General features: G+C 37.8%; 1 protein-coding gene across 9 annotated transcripts in view; it reads right to left on the reverse strand.

Moving 5' to 3' along the window:
* PKHD1 (PKHD1 ciliary IPT domain containing fibrocystin/polyductin) overlaps positions 1–22235 on the reverse strand; it is a 443740-nt gene that overhangs the window by 25833 nt on the left and 395672 nt on the right. For 7 of the 9 annotated variants that reach the window (XM_086370763.1, XM_086370767.1, XM_086370766.1 and 4 more), the window contains 4 exons: positions 18917–19925; positions 7970–8105; positions 6699–6786; positions 1612–1719 (listed from right to left, as the gene is read on the reverse strand). In XM_086370763.1, the coding sequence (XP_086226889.1) occupies positions 1612–1719; positions 6699–6786; positions 7970–8105; positions 18917–19925 (1341 nt within the window). The remainder of the gene's footprint in view (positions 1–1611; positions 1720–6698; positions 6787–7969; positions 8106–18916; positions 19926–22235) is intronic. The other 2 variants (XR_015152761.1, XM_086370764.1) reach the window with 2 other exon arrangements.

Consider the following 22235-nt stretch of genomic DNA (forward strand, 5'->3'; position numbering starts at 1 on the left):
TGATAGTCTCTTTGGGAAGAAAGAGAAGAAAATGGTTTAAAACTTGGAACTAGAGGGGGAATAAAAAGATTACAGATCTTATCAATGTCATAAAAAAGGATTTTCAAACAAACTCTTCCAAGGTTGATCAAATTCTCTGGAACACACCTTTTTTGAACTTAATGTTTAACATTTAGGGGTCAGTCTTGTGAATTTGTAGAACACCGGGTAAATTTAAAATGATTTTCATCCAGTAAGAATCTAAGTGATATTTGTAGGCACACAACTCAGAAAAGATTAGAGTTTGGTTGCCCTGTATCCAATATAGCAAACTGATTTCAGAAGTCTTTTCTTTCCAGGCTACATGAACTATACACCTTGCTATCCTCCTGGTTCCCGCATTAAAAAGTTAAATAACTTGTTGACAAGTGTTCATCATACATTTTCATTTCATATTTTTAACTTTTTGAAAGTATACCATGGTTAGAATTTAAGTTTCATGAAGGAGAACTCATATCTGGCCTTATTAAATATTTGTTGCTGGGGTTCAGACAGCTCACATGAAAACACTTCATTTCCTCTGCCATTTCCAATATCTAAGAGGTTTAAATCCACTCATGATTGTTCTGGTGTATTTTTTAAAAGCCTTGCATTACCACAGCTGATGCATTAACTACTTTCCACAGTTGCCTGTCTTAAGTATCAGACTAATTTCCCTGACTCAAATTAATCCTTGATTATAAATATCAACTTTTCAGTTCAAACGTAATGCTAAAATTTTTAGGATTTTTCTGATGCTCCCTTAGGTGAGGAAGGTTTTTCCTGGTAGCTTACAATAATGGATGCAATATCTAAATCATTTTAAAGTGGTAATTGTGTCTCTATCAGAGTTTAATCCTTTATAAAAAGGATGCCCAAAATTGAACTTCACCATTCCTTTGTAGGGTGGAGACTGGACCCTATTCATCATGGAAATGGGAGAGTAATATTTTTCATAAACTCATCTCCCTTTGAAGTTTAAGTAGCATTTATTCACTACAAAGTGATTGAATAGTAGTACCCTCTAACAAAGTGAAATTTGTCAAGAATGCCTCAGAAGGGAGATTTCTTTTGAACGTTTTCTCAGAAAGAACTGGTTGTATAAACAGTTGACACACACCTTCTACCTACAGTTCTAAAGTACTAGGATTTTGAATGTGTATAGTCATCATTTCCAAGGTGGGGGTGGGGCAGTGGAGGAGGCAGGCAGGACTAAAAGATAAGGTTTCATAAAACTCAGTACTCCATGACTCTCTTCTTTATAAATTAAAAATGTTAAATTAATATTCAACCAAATTCCATCAAATGTCATCGGAAAAAAAGTAGAACATTCAAAGTAAATTTTAACAACTAGAAGAAAATGTACATTTGGATTCTTGCTTACCAGGAAGCAATACTTGCTCTTCAGGCTTAATTTCGACATGTGTTCTTGCTTCTCACACCATAATGATATAACCAGGGGAATTTTTTCTCTAAGCTACAGTGACTCTTATTCATGAGAGGAGCTAGTCCCATTATAAAGGAGAAAGAGCTATATTTAAAAAAGAAAGAAAGAAAGAAACAGGTAATAAAAACACACTGTGTTGAAATTACCTGGAGGGGAAGTGACAGTAAAAATAAAGTGCCAATTTGACCCAGAGATCAAAACTGCCAAGTTGGAGAAGCTCACATAACCATCTTGAGTTTCTGCGTGAGTACATCCTACAAACAAACACAAAACCAAACAGTGAATGTTAGTCACCTACGCTAGAGCAATTTCTTCAAGTAATCTCTGTAGAGAGGCAATTGGACAATAAATAAAAAATTAATGAAAAAGGTTACTAAATCCATCAGGCTTCTCTTAGGCAAATCTTGAAACCAAGTAAGTCAAGACAGAATAATAGTGAGTGCAAGTCACTCAGTTGTGGCCGACTCTTTGTGACCCCATGGACTGTAGCCTACCAAGCTCCTCTGTCCATGGAATTTTCCAGGCAAGAATATAGGAGTGGGTTGCCATTCCCTTCTCCAGGGCATCTTCCTAACCCAGGGATCGAACCCAGGTCTCCCGCATTTTCAGGTGGATTCTTTACCATCTGAGCCACCAGGGAAGCCCAGAATAATAGTAACAACAGCTAACATATATCAAAGTTCACTCTGCCAAACATTGGGCATTCTATTCCTCATTATATACAAACTACAGCACACCACAAAATATACTATTATCTACAGTCTAAAGATTAGGAAACAGGCTCAGGAAACATTAAATTACTTGGTGAGAAGGTTATAGGTCAAATCTTCCTGATTTCATAAAGTTTGTATTCTTAGCCACTATTGGGTAAGAATACACCACTTCCCAGGTGGTGTTAGTGGTAAAGAACATGCCTGCCAATACAGGTTAGACATACAAGACATGGGTTCAATCCCCAGATGAGGAAGATCCCATGGAGGAAGAAATGGCAACCCACTCCAGCATTCTTGCCTGGAGAATTCCATGGACAGAGGAGCCTGGCAGACTGCAGTCCATAGGGTCACACAGAGTCAGACACGACTGAAGCGACTCAGCATGCACCATGCATTTTATTATTAAATGTATCTCAAGAAAGAAAGTCTACTATCTTTCTTGGTGGTCAGTTTCTAGGCTCTGCCTCTCTTCTAGTCAAGGGATCTGTAGTTTATGTGGTGGCAGAGTGAGGCCAATAGATTAGGAGCACAGCTATGCGTCAGATCAGGACTGATAAAGACTACCCTGTTCAGCAACTTGGATTGTCTGCACTTTGGTTTCTCTGAATAAAATGCAAAAAGGAAAGCTTACATTTTCTAACAATAGGCCATCCATTTACAAACCAAAAGAAGGAAACTGAGCTCCAGACCGCATTCACAATGCCATGAATTAGTCTTCTGCCTCCACTATCCTCAAATGACTTTGCTAAATAACAGCTGCTCCATTTCAGTTTGGAAATGTCACTGTGATTATTGGTACGATGGACAATGAGACAGGAGAGTGCTCCTAATGTTTAAAAACTGGTTTTGAGATCTTTCAGGCTGAAAGGTATCATAAAGATAGAACATGCACAGTGTTACATTTTTCAATTCAATTGCTCAATCCTTTTTGGGAAAACATTGTCTTTCCTCATCAATTTTGCAGAGCTAACTAAAACTTCCCTTTTCAGAAACATCTTTTCCTTCATCTCTTCAGAGTCCCAAAATAAATAAAAATGCCCAGAAAAATGGAAATAAATAAGCCAAGACTCAGATAAATGATAGGCGCCCAAGATAAATGCCGTTCATACTCTTTAAAACCTATATGCATCAAAATTATGGTCAATAAACTCTTGCAAACAATGAACTGCAGAGTACAGATGTTCAACATGAAATCGTTTGCTGCAGTTTTTCCTTTGACAAACGTCCTTATTGTTCCCATCTTTGGAGGAATACAAAGCAGCATTTAATCGAAATGTGTCCGGCGAGCACAGTGAGTCTGCCTCATAGAACAGCCGCCAAACTGCCTAATGGAAAGTACTTTAGCTCCAAATGGGCTTGCTTTTGTGTTAAATACCAGCTTGCCTCAGAGATCTCTACAAAGATTCCCATATATATCTATGATATTCTCAGATTTGAAGCATATGTGCCCAAAAGCGTAGGCAGTTTCTGCCAAGTACAGTACATTACTCTGGGGCTCACCATATCTCTGGAATGATAATTGTAAAACAGACAAATGTCATTGACAGGCTCCCTGATCAAGCTGGGACTGGCTGAGGGAACCTGGGAGAAGATGAGGTGTTGGACTTGAAGCAAGATTGAAGTTGATTACATGATTTATCAGGGAATGCTACTTGAATGTGATTCTATAAGGAATAGGGTTTTAAAATACCTTTTTAGTCCAAATTCCACCCCCACCCATTCCCACAACTATCCATCTCACCCCTAGCTATCTACACTAACAATTACATCATTAATGTTGACATTTTTAAAATATCAACGACATATTTTTTACATTGAGGATCTATAGTTAAATATCAAAGGATCTGAAGGACCTAAAATAATCATCTTTGAGTATATAAATCCACAGAGCTTCCCAGGTGGCATAGTGGTAAAGAACCCACCTGCCAATGCAGGAGATGTAAGAGATGTGGGTTTGATCCTTGGGTGGGGAAGATCCCCTGGAGGAAGAAATGGTAACCCACTCCAGTGTTCCTGCCTGGAAAATTTCATGGACAGATAAGCCGGACTGGCTACAGTCCACAGAGTTGCAAAGAGTTGGACATGACTGAGCACACACACAGCACACGTGTATAAACCCACTGTTTGGTTAACAGCTAATCTTTTTTTTTAACTGAAAAGGATTGACTGAGGTCAAAGCACATGAAGTTAAATTGCAGAACAAAAGGTTTAGGTTAAACATATAGATATGATTTTGTTGTTAATTTATTTTTCTGCAGGAAATACTTGAGTCAGGTGGTCTATGCCAAATAGTTTTGGCTCCATTTTCTCTGAAGTTAAGGAGAAATAATTCATGATGGTGTTGAGAGATACTCTCAATAATTGAAATAAACTGTTTGGTGACGTGGGTATTTCTATAAATAATTTTTTTCCTATTTCATGACATTCACACACACATAACATGTATGCATATTAGACACCCAGATCATTCCTCATATGTTCACACTGAATCTCCAAACAAGGACAATGTTGACAATACTGATCCAGGGGAGTCCGTTCACTTGAGCATGACTTGGTGTTAATACAAGAAAATAACAAGTGGTTTAACGCCTTATTCATTTTGCATGATCCAGTATGATTCTAAACAAGTCAGTGAGGATATCCTTGGGATAACTGAAAGAAAAGTAATGAAGAGTCTGGGGTAGTATGAGTCAGGAGTGGGGCACAGTAGAGAACAGAGGCTGAGTAAGGTACAGTGGATGAGTAGGTATGAGGTAGGGGTAAGGCATGGAGTCTAAGGTACTGGGTACAGACAGGTAATGTATGAAGGATGGCAAGGCACATATTTTACCTTGAAGAGGCGTGAGGATGAGCTTAGACTCAAAGCCAGGGTAGAGCAAGAAGTAACTGTAAAATCGGAGTCATTCTTGGAAACCAGCAATGTTGCAGATAGGCAAATGTTTAAATTGGTAAATGAGTCGTTTATAAGTTTGTAAAGGCATTACAGAACACTCAAACTAATATAAATGTCCTAACCTATATGGTGTCTAACTGCATTCTTCTGTGTGTGGATATCCAGTTTCCCCCAATACCATTTGCTGAAGAGACAGTTCTTTCTCCATTGTATATCCTTAATTCCTGTGCTGAATATCAGTTGGCCATATGTGAGTGGCTTTACTTCTCAGCTCTCTAGTCTGTTCCATTCGTTTATATGCCTGTCTTGAAGCCAGTATCATACTGTTTACTATAGTTTTGTAATATGCTTTAAATTAGGAAGTGGTGACTCTCATTTTGTTCTTATTTTTCAAGATCATTTTGGTTATTTAAGATCTTCTGCAGCTCCATAAAAATTCTAGAATTGCTTTTTTCTATTTCTATAAGAAATATTATTGAGATTTTGATAGAGATTAAATTGAATCTGTAGCTCTCTTTGGGTAGTATGGACACTTTAAGCAAAATTAGACAAGTGGGATTACTTCAAATTTAAAAGCTTCTGCATAGTTAACAGAATGAAAAGGCAACTTATAGCATGGGAGAAAATGTTTGCAAGTCATTTATCTGATAAGGTGTTAGTTTGCAAAATATATAAGAAATTCTTAAACCTCAGTAGCTTAAAAACTAATAACCCAATTAAAAAATAGGCTAAGACCTTGAACAGACATTTCTCCAAAGAAGATCTGTAAATATGCAATATGCACATGCAAATATGCAATATGCAAAGATGCTCAACATCACTAGTCATCAGGGAAAAACATATCAAAACCACAATGAGATGTCATCTCACAGCTAATAGGACAACTATTTTCAAAAAGGCCAAAAGACAGCAAATTTTGGTTTCTAGCAAGTTCTAGGAGAAATTAGAATTCTCAAGCACTTTTAATGATAATGCAAAATGGTGTAGCCTTTATGGAAAAGAGTACCAAGGTGCCTCACAAAATTAAAACTAAAAATACCACATGATCCAGCAGGCACAGTTCTGGGTATTTATCCAAAATAATAATAATAAAAAAAAGCAGGATCTTAAAGAGGTATCCCCATATTTGTTTCAGTGCTATTTATATTAGCCAAGATGTGGAACACACACACACATACATAGGCTTCCCTGGTGGCTCAGATGGTAAAGAGTCTGCTTGCAATGCAGGAGACCCAAGTTTGATCCCTGGGTTGGGAAGACCCCCTGGAGAAGGGAATTCCATGGACAGAGGAGCCTGGAGAGCTGCACTCTATGTGGTTGAAAAGAGTCTGACATGACTGAGTGACTAACACTTTCACACACACACACCACACACACACACATATATGCTACAGGTATGACAAAAATGCTCACCATACTTGCGGGGCAGATGGCTCCTTAAACATTTCCTGTCAACCTTTTGCACTTTTTAGAAGACACTGGCATTGTACACTGGTGGTGGAATTTTTTTTTCTCCAAATTACCAAAGATACTGAGTATTAGTGACTTTGTTATGAATCCCCAGTGGTTGCAAACATTTTTGGGCAGATGTGTTTACAGCGGGTCTCCAAATGTCACAAGTACCTACCTCTCAGCACAGAATCTAATGTCCCTTCCAGGGAAACTGAAATGACCCATGGCTCTGACGGGGGCCCCAAGGACTCTACTCTCCGATTCTGGGGGAAAAAAAAGAAAGGAAAAATAGGACTCAGAAGAGAATTTTGTGAAGTTAACCGAAAAAGAAGAGGATTCAGACAGAATCTTTCATATAGCACACATTCATGAGAATAAGCAAAGGAAAAATAATAAATAAAATAATAAATAGTCTTTGTCATGTTAACAAGAATATATCAAATAATTTTATCATGAGAAGAGAGTTTATTTCAAGAAAATTTGGGGCAAGGCAGTGAAGAGGACAAAGGAAAGCTAAGTTTACAGAAAAGGAGACTGACACTGTTTGCTGAAGGTTAATAAGATAGGAAAGGGACTTCCCTGGCTGTCCAGTGGTTATGCAGTTCCACTTCAGGGGGCATGGGTTCCATGCCTGGTTGGGGAACTAAGATCTCACATGCCCCACAGTTGGGTCAAAAAATAATAAAATTTATTTTTAAAAAGTGTCAGTGGATCTTGTGGCTGGTAAGGTGCTTTAAAAAAAAAAAAAAAAAAAAACCTTAAGGAAGGAAACATTAGGAGAACAAAGCAGGAGAGCTGGGTAAGTGCCTGACCAGAGCAAAAGTGTGGACCTCAGTCCCATGGGCTTTGTCCCTCTACAAGCATGTCATGGGACGCATTTTTTTTTTAAATTAAAGAGTGGAAAGTTGATTTAACTGTCATATTTCACTTCTTCCACCCATGACATTAGTAAATATAGAAAAGATAAAATCCAAGGACTTGGACACTGAAATTAGAATGAAGCATGCAGAAGCCTCTTATTGATACTGTACTTAACCACATACAGGAGAAATCACTTAAAATAACATAGAACTATAATGTAATGGCATAAATGCCTTCACCAGCATATGAAATGACTTCTGCAGATATAGATCCAGCACTTTGGGAAGGATAGATTTCTGAGAAGACACCTGAGACCTACTGTAAGAATTTGTTTGGAGTGAAAAAGTATTAGAATTCTACTCCTATCCATAATCATATTCTGGACTTTTTACAGAAAGTAGAAGGAAAGCAGGCTGTGCAATGGAAGGAAAATAATGAAAGCAGTTCGATGTTCTAAGTGCACCAACTGTCCCAGGGTGGGTGCTCTGTACACGTGTATTATGATGATGACGGAGTCTGACACATGCTCCGAATACAATATGGTACCCGGCTCCAAGTAAAGACTGTTACCTGTGCACAAAGTACCTGCTTATCCAGAAACACGAGCTGTGGTTGGACTGTGAGTTCTTTTCCCACTTCTCCATCTGAAGGCTGGACGAGGACTGAAAGACCATAAGGCCGAACATATATCAAGTTCCCAGTTTTGAAACTGCTTGTGTTTCTGCCACATGTTAAAAAAGAGAAGAGAATCCATGCCTCAGATTTTAGATATCATACCACTGTAGTAGCTGTTTTCCATGATACACCATTACTAGTGAAAAAGTTTGCCTTTGTTTCTAGAAACTAAATAATACACTGTATAGCAAACATGAACTTACAACCAAAGAATAATTATATATGTACTTTATATGTTCGCTTAGCCATAGGAAATGATGAAATAGGTGTGTGAGGGGTGGGGTGGGAGAACATATATTATGAACTTAGATTTAATCACAATTTATTAACTCCAAAAAATCTCAGTGAGGCATCATATCAGACTAAAACACTTAGAAGGTGGGGATATTTTATAAGTATGCTAATAAACCAGATTTCCCCAAAAAGGATCAGATTTTAGTGCTTTTCCACTTTCCACGGTATAAATACATTCATCCTGGCTGATTCTGTGGGTACCGAGATGATATCACCACAAAGAATTGGGAAGAGATGCCTGGGAACAGCCTCCCCACACAACTGCTTCACAAAGACTCAGTTCAGTTCAGTCACTCAGTTGTGTCTGACTCTTTGCAATCCCATGGACTGCAGCACACCAGGCTTTTCTGTCCATCACCAACTCCCAAGAGCTTGCTCAGACTCATGTCCATCAAGTTGGTGATGCCATCCAACCATCTCATCCTCTGTTGTCCCCTTCTCCTCCCACCTCCAATCTTTCCCAGCATCAGGGTCTTTTCAAATGAGTCAGCTCTTCGCATCAGGTGGCCAAAGTATTGGAGCTTCAGCTTCACCAGCAGTCCTTCCAATGAATATTCAGGACTGATTTCCTTAAGGATTGACTTGTTTGGTCTCCTTGCAGTCCAAGGGACTCTCAAGAGTCTTCTCCAACACCACAATTCAAAAGCATCAATTCTTTGGCGCTCAGCTTTCTTTATGGTCTAACTCTCACATCCATATACAACTACTGGAAAATCCGTAGCTTTGACTATATGGGCCTTTGTTGGCAAAGTAATATCTCTGCTTTTTAATATGCTGTCTAGGTTGGTCATAGCTTTTCTTCCAAGGAGCAAGGACTATCTCATTTAATCTCACAACAACCCTTTTGTATGCACAGTCTTCACAAGATGCTTGCACTAAATAGAATCAGTAACTGTAGAATTCATTGATTAATTGATTTCAATTGAATGAAGCCCTCAGGGAGAAAAATACTTATTTATAATTCATATACGCTGAGCACTTACCCGTACAGGTATTATTCTATGCATTCCACCTATAAAATCATTATCTTTAAAATGACACAATGACAGACACTTTTATTTACCCATGAAGAAACTGAGGTCCAAAAAGACTTAAGTAGTTTGCCAAAGGTTTTTAAACTTTGGTTTGACCAAAGTTTAGAGCTATATTGTTTTTCAACTCTTTTGAGCACATTAATTGCTGATGTGACTTAGCAATAAAATGGAATAATTATAAATAAAATAGTTACATAATTCATGATATCTCAAAGCATCTTTTTCCCAGAGCTTTGGAATGTTTGAAGACCAAGGTAGCTTTATTAAATGAACATTATATGTCCCATTAAACCTATTGTGTATTACACATCAGAGGCATGCAATAGAGTTTTAACATTTAAATGGCGATATATAGACATCATTTATCACATACATTACTCTAGTATAGGATAATAGATTACTCTCAAAATATCCTAACTCAGGTCTAACAAGACTTTGATTTAAAAAAAAAAAAAAAAGGTAGTCTACCCATTTCAATTAAATGCTTGTGAGTCAACTACTTTATTTCCTAATCTATTCTTTTTTCTTATGTGGGGAGATAAAATATTCATTTTACGTGGAGGATATATGTGAGGCAGAGGTGACAATTAGTCCTCAGAAGAGGAACAGCGGAAGAACAAATACAGAAGATCAAAAACTATTTAGTTTCCCTAGGGAACCATTTCCCTCTCCCTGGAGCATCCTGGAGAATGGGGGGTAGGGCGTGTGTGGTCCTACAAACCCCTTTGGTCACCTACCAGCCAAGACCATGACCATCACTCACTAGGAATTCAATATGCGCTAGTCTGATCATCATTTATTACTTTGCTTAGCCACAATGGGTAAGGGCCTTTAAAAAAAATTAAATCAGATTTTTTAAATCCACCTATTCATTCTATGGTCCCAGGTTATCGGAAAATTTTACACTATTCCCAAATTCTATTTCTTCCCTTGTCTTTCTTAAATGCTTTCTGATGCAGGACAGGATGCAGACAGGCTGTGTGGGTTAAAAAAGCCAAAAGACTCCATCCAAGAAAGATCCTGACATAAGTACACTGATGTCTAGAGACAGAGGGATGGGAACCAACTGCCTGAACACTTGCTAAAAGGCCTGTCCCTGACACATTTTTAAGTTTATTGTGAGCAAACATCTCTGATTAAATGTAAACAGCATCCCACTGGAGGTCAGAGACTTGCCGCTACAGCATATCCCAAGGTAATACCACTTTAAGCTTCACATAAACTCTTAAGCAGTTTCTAACCTAAAACCTGACCGTAGGTGGTACAGTTTTTTACGATATGTTATAATAGTGCAATAAATCTGTTAGCTTAAAATCGAATCTCCGTGGCCTTTTAGAGAAATCATCATTAAATGCAGGGTCTTGTTAATGATGCCATCGAAGTGAAATTGTTTAATCTGCTAGGGGGGTGAAAGGTCACCAAATGAATTTTTTATAATACATCAACTTGACACGCAATAGGGAAAACTGTAATAGATAAAAGCAAAGGAAAAGGGCACTGTCTTCTTCTGATAGGTCAATAGCAGCCAAGAGAGTCACTCATCCACTTTCCTTTCACGATGGGGCTCCTTTTGCATTTAATATGGACACCCAATTAATACCCCAGCACCACAGACAACCTCATTTTAGGTGACTTATAGCAATTTCTCCCCCTTCCCTGAAATGAAAGTGATCACAATACATCATAGCATTGTGCGAATTAACGTTAATTGATTCAAGTTACCAAGCAATGATGGGCCACTTATATAATCTAGGCGTTATTGGGTGCTAGAAGGGATGGAGGGAAGATTAGATTCCAGTGTCCGTTGCTGTGACGACGGGAGTCACCTGACGCCTTGTTAGACAGTTGTAAGGTTCTATTGCTGGCCCCAGTGGGGTCGTCAGTAAACTGGAGTGATGTCCAAACATCATTATACGCTGCTCCGATATTAAAGCAAAGGGATTAGCAACTTATTGCAAGCAACCTGGATTTGTCATTGTGCTGTCGTTATCCAATTTCCAACCACTAATGTGACTGTAGCCTGCAGGCAGAAGGACCTACAGCCAAACTTTAAAAAATGGGGGAGGAAAGTTCCCTCCAATCCACCCAGTTTTAACCACTATTTAACAGCTTCCAATACCAGTCAGGTATGTGGAAGAATTTTTTTCCCTTCAATTCTTTGGTGCAAGCTAAAAGAGAAAAACCAGGAAAACACAGAAATGCTCCAGTTCAGAGATTACCACTATTCACTTCAACTCTTGGTTTTTAATCTGCCAGATCTGAAACGCGTACCCTACAGAAGAGGGGACAGTCTCTATGTGCATGGTAAGCCGAGCAGACAAATAAATAAATCCTATTGGTGCAGGTTGGCTCTGGGAGGTGAGGGAGGTGAGGGCATTGAAAGTACTTCCTCACTTCCTCTTCAACCTCTGTCCCCTCAAAGTTACTGAGTCAGGTTCCTCTAGAAGAGTTCCATGTTTTGATTAAATGTTTAAGGATGTCCTGAGCATTTTTAATCATTCTTACTTTAAATGGGCTACATAGGGGCAGAATCTATAATACATGCTGTGAGGGAACTTCAATTACGAAGGAGTTTGTGAAATTCTGTACTCTGTAAGAAGAAAGCATGTCCACTCAATTCAGTGGACAAACATGTCCCTTCCACTATGTACAAATATTGTTCTAAGCACTGAGATATGCAGAGATAAATACACCATCACCTTGGTCCCTCAGGAGCATCCTTCCAAAGAGTCTGTAAGGCAAGGATGAGTTTCCTGGCGTCTTCAGAGCTGACACATACCATTTTATTTATATTTCATAGTCCGCATGCTCCCTATTAAACCTAGCTAAATGCCCTTAGCTGTCATCCACTCCTAAGAGGGAAAAAATTGTCTTATGATCTCATGTTTTCTTTCTGGTACTACAACGTAGTGATTCAAAACTCAGCACATTGTAAGCATCCAATACATGTTATCATAGTAACACTACGACCCGTCGGTACCCACCCTGCACTTCCTCTGCTCTGAGGTCATTAAATGCCTGTGGAGACCACCACCTATCTTGGACTGGCCAATCTCCAGTTCTGATGCACCCTTGAACATTTACCAAGTCCAAGCTCACTCTAGGATGATAGGCCAATGAATCAAGAGACAAGGTGTTGAGGCAAGGAAGAGACTTTAATCAGGGAGCTGGCAGACTGAGATGGCAGGCTAGTGCCTCAAAATAACCATCTTGGGGGTCTGGATGTCAGGTTCTTTTATAGATTAGAGATGAGGGGAGGTGAGAAAGCAAAATAAAAAGGCCATTAATCTTGCAAACATTTCCTAGAATGGCAAGCCTCAGGCAGGGGATGTGTTACTTTTTCCTTCCTGCCATCCACAGGTGGACAGTTTTCTGAATAAAGGCGCTTTCGTTTAAGTCAGGCAGAGGGGCAGGATTCTCTGAGGCAAACCATTCTGTATGATTAAATTAACTAAAGCAACAAAAAGCAAGTCAAAGAAACAGTTCCAACATGGAGTCAGAATTGGCTTCCTCCCTGCAACATAACTGGTACACTTACTGCTATGCTCTAACACTTAGTATTAAATTCTTATGGATCTGTGGAATTTTTCATTTCAAAATGAGATTTGAGTAACCCTAGGCATACATTGCCTTGTGCCAGGCGTATACAAAATAAACATGGCACATCTTTCAACAAGATCAATCAGGGGTCAACATCTAAGCATTTTAGTTGGAAAATCATTTAAAATGGTATTTTTTTTAATAAACCTAACATGACTATCTTATTTGAAATAGTGGAAATTCTGAATACATATTTTAAGATTATACACAAATATTCAAAATTTACTATTTGTAATAGGGTGCTGTAGCAGTCATAGTCTAAAGAGGAAAACAAACCACTTAACCTAAGCAGTACACTTCTTAGGTACTTGGGAACATGAAGAATAGTTAAGTTGAAGCCTTGACTAGCTAATGAATACTATAAAGACAAAATATACTAATTTTATGAAAAACTAATGGTTAAGCAGGTCCATACTGAATCAATGATTTCCTTGTAATAGATATAGAATAATGAGATTTTAATACACATACTCTTATTAGTAGTTATATAAATATTTATTTTCCCTATCTATTAATTTTAAAACATCTAGATTTCTTATAAGCCATATAATTTTCTGGACATAATAACTGTTCAATTAATGTTTGGGAAATTAAAAACCATTCAAATGTAAGTTTTCATGAGTCTTTACTATATTTAGCTACAACTTTACCATCTGCACACATCTTAAATTACTTTATTGTAAGTTAGTACAGTTCAATTTTGGGATTAGAACTACATGTACATATGAGTGGAAAACTACTGGATGCAGATAAGTCAACAGAAATAATGGATTAAAATTAACCTCCTGTTTATAAGGAAGATAGCAGAAAAAATATAAACTGCAGAAGTAGAATCAAAGATTTAGTGGTCTGGGGCTATTTAGTATAAGAACAAGGGTCCCTAAGGGCATCACTGCAGAAACAGGGCTGTGAAATAAATGACAGCCTTAATGATGACCATGAATCATCAATAAAAATGTGATAGGTCTACATTATTTTCCATTTAATAAGACTGGATAATATATGTATTCTTTTTTGTTCAAGAGATGAAGTCTTTTTAAAAATGTAGTGATAAAAAACAATTTTTAATTGAATGAAAAGTTTACTTATGCAGAGCATCTCATTTCCCCACAAAGCCACATATATAAAATACCATTATGATAATTTTGCCACCCACCTCACTCAACAAAGCAGTGAATTTGTATTGCAGTAAAGAGAAGAAATGGTGCAGAAACACCCCTTAATGGCAAAGCTGTGGTTTTGCCAGGAGGAGGGAAAGAGACAGACTGGCAGAGCGGGTATCCTTTCCAGGATGAGCATTCTGCCAGTCTTGAGAAGAATACCCTCCTATAATGACAGGAAGATTCTGTCCTTGCATACTCCAAACAGCTGTTTCCCAGAAAGCAGGGGCCCAGGGGGCAGGGAGAGGCTGCACAAAAGAAGACGCTAAATGAGCCTGGGTGTCACCAATAGACTCGTGTCACCAACTGCCTCTCCTAATTTCCTTGTCTATTCTAGTCAGTTTGATAAAGGACTTCTTTTACAGAATGAGAAAACTTAAAAAGCTACTAATGTGATGGATACAAAAACACACAGATACACACAGCCACAGAACCATGTTCACCGTCCCTGTAGCTGATTTTAGGGCCCAAGGTTCATGGCAATATCATAAACAGAGAGCTTTATGTGAGATAGCATATTAGTTTTCTATGGCTGTGGAAAATAACTCCACAAATTTTCGTGGTTTTTAAAATGTCACAAATTTATGATCTTCAGGTTGTGGGTCAAGAGTTCAGACAGGCTTGGCTCTGATCTCTGCCTAAGAATCCACTTCCAAACTCATTCTGATTGTTCACAGAATTCATTTCCTTGTAGCCATGGAATAGAGGTCCCTGTTTCCTTGCCGGCCATCGGCCAAGGTCCACTTTCTACTTATAAAGTCGGTCTGATTTTTTTTTCTTGTGTGGTGCTTTCCATCCTAAAAGCAGTGACACTTAAATTCCTTCTCACACTTCAAATCTTTTTGCTTTCCTCTTCTGCTTTATTCTGCTACAGCAGGAGAAAACTCTCCTCCCTTCAGGGCTCCTGTGTTAAAACGGGCCCACCTTGATAATCCTGGGTATTCTATCTTAAGGCCAACTGTGCCACATAACATAGTGTGTTCATGGAAATGCTATGTGATCATATCCATAGGTTCCCAGGACTAGGACTGTAATTTCAGAAATTCTGCCAACCACAAATAGCTTTAGCATTTCAATAGCTAAACTTCCAGACAAGATACAGATATGTATGTCATATGACAAAACACATTACTTAGAGGTTGTTTTTTTTTGTTGTTGTGGCTGTTAATGAAGCAGGAGAAAGGTGGGGAAAAGAAAAGACAAGAGGGAAAGAAATTTAAGACAGCAAAAATCAACTTTCTACTGCCAGTATTCCAGATAAAAGGTAGAATATAAAAATAAGACACCAGTGGGAAACCCCAAGTTTAAAAAGGGCAGGTTGAATATACGTTTATCTCTGTTTCCTCTACTCCACTGAAATTACTTAAAAGAACAAAAGTGAATAAAAATGGTGTAAATCCACAAGGATGAAGAAGGCAGGAGAGGAGAAAGCAACCAACAATAAAGGGTAACAAAGTTTTGGAAGATGGAAAACAGGCTCATGGAACTGACTTAGCCATGTGGAAGACACTTAAATCTAGATGCCTCTAGAGGAGGATAAAGATGAGGAGAGGCCAATTCACTGTGTATTATTTAATTAAAAAATAGCACTCCATTTCTCCCCACAAGGCAGAAGTTGATAGCTTTTTGGAATCAGGTAGGACTCCTCTTGGTAAGTAAATGTCTGATATGCCCTCAATTTGTTGAAATACATGCAACCCCATTAAATTAACAAGAGTGAATCTTTCACGAACATCCTAAATGTTTCCACTATTTAGGAAAGGTCTATGTCCTCAGACTAATTTCTGCAATCTCAAGGTCAAGTCACTAGCTTGTCAATGACTTTCCAGTGAGTTCAGTGGAAGTCCCAGTTGACACTGATCAAAGCTGAAAGAAACAGGGCTGGCCCTGGGACCTGCACAAGGCTTCAGGGTTGTTTACCATACTGTGCAATTCTTAGGACCATGGGAAAACTTGCTAGTTCTCATTAGATCCCTTAGGACGTGGCATTTCTTATTCTGCAGCAATTTATTCAGATATACTTCAGAAGCAGTCTTTCCTTAGCTTCAGAACATTTTTATTTTGCCTTATGTCTTGGAAACATCTCTTAAAACACTAAAGAAACTGAAAGAGATGGGGAATAGAATGCAACCAACAGAAAACTGATGTTATAAAATACATGTTCAGTAGTTTCTTATTAAATCAGAAATATCTGAGTCAAATGTGAAAGCATGATGTCTCTGATGGATGCTGGGCAATAAAAGTAATCTTTTCTCTGAAGCTTGTGATGCGATGATGTTCCCTCACACATATGTACCCATACCTGCACTTGGGCTGGGTCCATACTGTTTCCTGGGTTTCCTCTGCTTTACCTCTATTGTTTCTACTCTTTGACTTTACTCTCTTTTTAGTTAAAAGCTAAATATTTACCGAGTCTTTTTTATATAATATACAAACCAGTCATTTTGGAAGGATGACCTATTGAAAGCTCAGTACCATAAAATCTAAATAAAATTTAGCAGTGACCTGGTCCTAGAACTTCTTAGTCACCCATCCATAGAATATGATCATAAGAACTCAGTGGGATCTAAATGAAATTGGGCTAAAGAAGATATATTTAAACATAAGCCAAGATACAGTAGCATCACTTTTTTCAGATTCCTGATTTTTATATCATCATGCATAATATGATTATGTCAACAACAAGATGAAGGGTTGGTGCCTGATAAAATATCCAAGATTTAATAGATTTTGAGCAATTATGCAATTAGGAGTACTTTTTAATTCTAAGCTAGCAATTTCCAAAGCCCTTCAAATAAACCAGAATCCAAAAAAAAAAAAAAAATTGCTTGAGTTTTCTTGTTATTTCTTCCATATAAGAAAGAGGAACACCAAATACAGGTAAAATATGATACAAAAACGCTAACTAATTTTTCATTTGTTTATATTGCTTTGTGTATAAAAAGGCAGTCAGTGTATTTCTTGAATACTCCTTAAAATGTAAAGGTGCATCTTTTTGTTTTCCTTTTTATTTTATAAACAATCCCACATGTACTAAAGACAGCTGTACAAAAGCAATTAATATCCATTAAATACTAATTATTTATTTATTGTAACTACCACAAATGTAGTGAAAAAGCAGCAACAAAAAATCTTTTAATAAAAGAATATGAATGCTCTAAAATTTCATTGAGTTATATTGTTCAGAATAATTGTATCTATTTCAGGGACCCAATATCAACTGTATCAACTCAACATGTGCATGAGTTTCAGCTTATTTTTTCAGTGGTGGTAGCAAACTGGCAGGGAATCTATATGCTTGACTCTCTTGAGTACTCTCTAACCTCACAGCATGCATGTGTGAGATGGTTAGTTTATATATATTTCCCAAGCATTATGACAATTTCATATTGTCTCTCAGTCTGCGGTATCATCTCTGGTTCTTTTGTATCTGCTAAAAATGGAGCTTGGGACTGTAATAGTCTTGACCTCGTGACAGATGTCTTAGGTAAACTTGGACTGGACAATTCATCTCTTGGGTATCATAACATATAAATTTGAGAGTAATTTATATCTACCTTCCCTTATTATATACTTCATGTAATTCTTCATTTACTAGGCTCAGGGAGATATTCAGGTAGATTTACTTCTGAAATATGTAGTAAACATCGATCTGGTAAAGAATTTCAAAATACAAGCTTATAGAGTCAGAATAACATAGCAAAAAGGATATTAGAGATCTTACACAGATCTGTGCCATAAACATAGTTGGCAGCAATTATGATCTTCCCTCACACAATTTGACATCTTTGCAGGGATTTATAATCCTGTGAACTGAAAATCACTCAGTCGTGTCCAACTCTTTGTGACCCCATGGACTGTACAGTCCATGGAATTCTCCAGGCCAAAATACTGGAGTGGGTAGCCTTTCCCTTCTCCAGCAGATCTTCCTAACCCAGGAATTGAAACCAGGCCTCCCACACTGCAGGAAGATTTTTTACCAGCTGAGCCACAAGGAAAGCCCAAACAAGTGAAAGCAGCTCAGTCGTGTCCAACTCTTTGTGACCCCACGGACTGTACAGTCCATGGAACTCTCTAGGCCAGAATACTGGAGTGGGTAGCCTTTCCCTTCTCCAGGGGATCTTCCTAACCCAGGGATTGAACCCAGGTCTCCCACTTTGCAGGTGGATTCTTTACCAGCTAAGCCACAAGGGAAGCCCTTTATAATCCTAGGTTGAATAAAACCCAAACAGAATCACTGTTTTAAATTAGTAAACTCCTAGTCATCTTTCCAAAATGTTCCTAGATATAAGGCCATTCCTCAGTCCCTACAGGCAGGATTTTTATCAGCCCCATGGGTATTCATGGGTTTTAACTCACGGCTGTATGAAATTGTGATAGTGTTTTTGTCCCATAAGGCAAAGATCATATCTGTTTCACTTTAGCAACCCCAGAATCTAGCCACTGCTAAAATGCATCACATGATAAATGAATGAATAAACAAGTTGAAAACAAGTTGCCTTAGAAAAATCTGTCTACGCTTAAGATTTAAAGTACAAAAATATTAATATAACATCCCCACTTACCTAGGAAATAGAATAACCACAAAGACTCTAGATTTAATCACAAATTTTAAAATTGAGAATTTAAGTCTATAAATAGCTCTTGGCATTTTTATTCTTATCTTAAAAAGCAGACAGTTTACGTAATTCAGTGTAAATAGACTGACATTTGCAATATGTATCAAAGAAATCAGCTCATATTTAGATGTTATTATAATTAGTACTTACCCATAGCCGATGATTCCCTTTGATTGAGTCACGAGTAAGGCCCCAATAGTCATATTCAGGACACTTTCTAGTAATCCAGTCTGATGAGCAATGATAACCTGGTGAGCCAAATTCTGTAATTTGTTACTTGATAAAGATGGAGTCAGTCCAGCGTTCCTTACTGTTGGCAGATCACCAATTTCAATGACCATCACTTTTGAGATCATTTCCATGGTGGGTAGGTCTCTATATGAGCTCATTTCTACCATGAGAGGTCTACGCTGACCTACTCGGTCATGACTGGTACAAGTCACAGTTGGGCAATTGCGCTTTCTCTTTGCTCTACTATCAGCCATGGCCTTTAAGGTTGCTTCATTTCCAGGCATCTGATGAATAAATCTGATTTGATCTTGGTTAATCTGCAAGAAGACAGTTAGTCTTTCAAGGATCACGATTTCCCAGCCTTTTTCTAGAACTGAAAACATCACATTGAGGGCCAAATGAATGGAAACACTTGACCGTATTTCAATGGGCTTCTCTCCTTGTAGGACAACATACAAGAGGTTATCTGTGATGCTGAAATAGTTGGAGCCAATAGACTCATTCAACAGTGAGGAAGTTGAATGAACTGGAGTAGGTGGAATGAATCTGTCTCCTGAGAAAACATATGGGCTCTGGAGTTCATGGTAGAATACAGCCAGGAGGAGCTTAGAGGTATTTTTGTTCCCCAATAGAAAAAAATGCAAAACATCAGGAGTCTGATCCACAAAGCAGACCTTGGTGATTTTCCTGGTGGGCACAATGGAATAGAAAGCAGATACCGACCTTGAAATGGAGCAGGGAGCACTGGCATTTATGCTACTAAAGGTGTCAACAAAACCGCTAGTCACAGATACAACTGGATACAACTTCTGCATTGCCCAAGTGGTATCAGCACTGTCGAGAATTAAGATCACTGGGTCAGTCTGTTTGCAGATATAGCCATTTATCAGGGGTCGGTAGGTGCATTTCTGCTCTTCTCTAAATGTACCTATAAAATAAAGGGAAAAAAAAGTGACTTAAGAACTACAGTCTCCCAAAGATGATTTCCAATCCATCACGCTCACCATCACCTGTAACCTCAGGAAACATTTACTGAATATTCAAGTGTACTAGATACTGAGAATGCAACAAAGTCTTGGGAAAAACATGGAAAGATACATATATTAAATAACAGGTCCTACAGCTTAGTGGGTAAAGAATCCTCCTGCAGTGCAGGAGACAGAGGAGATGCAGGTTCAAAACCTGGGTCGGGAAGATTCCCTGGAGGAGGAAATGGCAACCCACTTCAGTATTCTTGCCCGGAAAATCCCATGGATAGAGGAGTCTGGCAGGCTATACAGTGCATGGGGCCGCAAAGAGTTGGACATGACTGAGCAAGCGGCATGCAGTATAATTTAAATGCATATGTTACATAAAATGTTATTTAAAGTTAATAATGTATATAATAGCTAAATGGTAAAAGTAAAGCAAAGTAATTAAGAAAAAGGAATAATCACTAAGGCCTCCAAAAATGGAAAAACAATAGATGAGAAGGAGGTAATAATATTTGAGTCAATGGGAAAGAGGTAGATAGATTGAGGTGGCTGGGACAGAAATTTTATGGGAAGTATATTAAAATTGCAAAGGTATATTGTGACCAGATTGTGAAAGAGTTTGGATGTCAGACTATATCATTTTATCAAACTTTTTTTTATCGCTAACATGAAGAAAAAAGAAATACAGAAGGAGGAAAAGAAGAAAGTAGTAATTTGGGAGTGTTGACATTAAATAGAGCTCAACTCCCTGGTGGCTCAGAGGGTAAAGAATCTACCTGCAATGCGGGAGACCTGGCTTCAATCCCTGGGTTGGAAAGATCCCCTGGAGGAGGGTATGGCAACCCATTCCAGTATTCTTTCCTGGAGAATTCCATGCACAGTGGAGCCTGGTGGGCTACAGTCCATAGGGTCACAGAGAGTCAGACACAACTGAGCGACTTAGCAGAGCATAACTTGAGTATGATTGCACGTGATGAAAGCATTTGAAGAGACAGCATTATTCACTATTCCCACCACTCCTAATATTTCTATGAGCCTAGAGTTTTTGTTCTGAATTCAAAAGTATATTTTATCTTCTAACAAAGAGTTCCTCTGACTTCAACTTAATAGTCACAAAAATGTATTGTTTCCTACATGTTTTAACTTGCCCTAGTGCATATTCATCTAAATAGCCTAAAGATTAAAACCAAAAAAAAAAACCCCAAATTATTACTAATGCAGGATGTACAGGGAACCTGTATAGCAAAGATTTACTGTAATAACATATAATGGAAAACAATTTCAAAAAATATATGTGTATATGTATAACTGAATCACCTTGCTGTGCACATGAAACATTGTAAGTCAACTATACTTCAATAAAATATATATATATATATAAAGAAAAATAAGTATAACAGCAAAATTCAATGAAACCAACAACAAACAAACAAAAAACTTGGATGAAATAAGCCTAATTCTTGAAAACTGACACAAAACTGAAAATTCTAATTGTTCCACCTCTTAAACAAATTGAATTTGCTAAATTAAATGTCAAATTATTAATTTATGTATAGATTTAATTGTAAAAATTTTTAAATGGTCACCATTACATAGAGTGTGTTTGACTTATCTTCAAAAACATGGAAAAAGTATTAAGAAAATTAACTAATTGTATGACCTTAATAATCATGGAAGTTCTTCTTTGAGACTATGATACACTGATCTCTACTACTGTTATCCCCTTTTCAAACGGGACATTTAGGTAGCCTTCCCTCGTGGAAGATCTTTGAATCACTCCAGTTCCTCTTTTCTAAACCTACTGCTTACTTTCCTTCTTTTTAAACATTTTTTTCAGCCATGCTGATGCCATTGATGAATTGTTTACATTCTATCGAGCTTCGTGGATCTCTGACTTTTTTCTTTCTGCTTCTCATCCAGCAGTTACAAGGTATTTAAAAGTTACCTCTGTATATTGCTAAATTCTTGGAATTGTCCCTGAACAAAATAGTCTCTTAGTTGATATGATTTTCAATCATTCTCTGCTACTAATTATATGTACTTTGATAAATTACATAAACACTAGGAACCAATGTTCTTAAGGGGTCATTTCTCAAGGCCTAAGACTGTATCTCATATTTCAGTTATCATAGGGCTTACTTAACATCCTGCGTCAAACACAGTAGAAACTCATTAACGTGTATTAGTTGATTGATACATAATGTCCTTTTCAAAACTCCTACTCTTCAAATAATTTATCTAGTTATAAGGTTATTATTCTGTAA

Source organism: Bos grunniens, chromosome 23 (genome assembly GCF_055505025.1).
Source record: "Bos grunniens cultivar Pamir isolate PY7600 chromosome 23, Bosgru_T2T1.0, whole genome shotgun sequence".
NCBI classification, from domain to species: domain Eukaryota; kingdom Metazoa; phylum Chordata; class Mammalia; order Artiodactyla; family Bovidae; genus Bos; species Bos grunniens.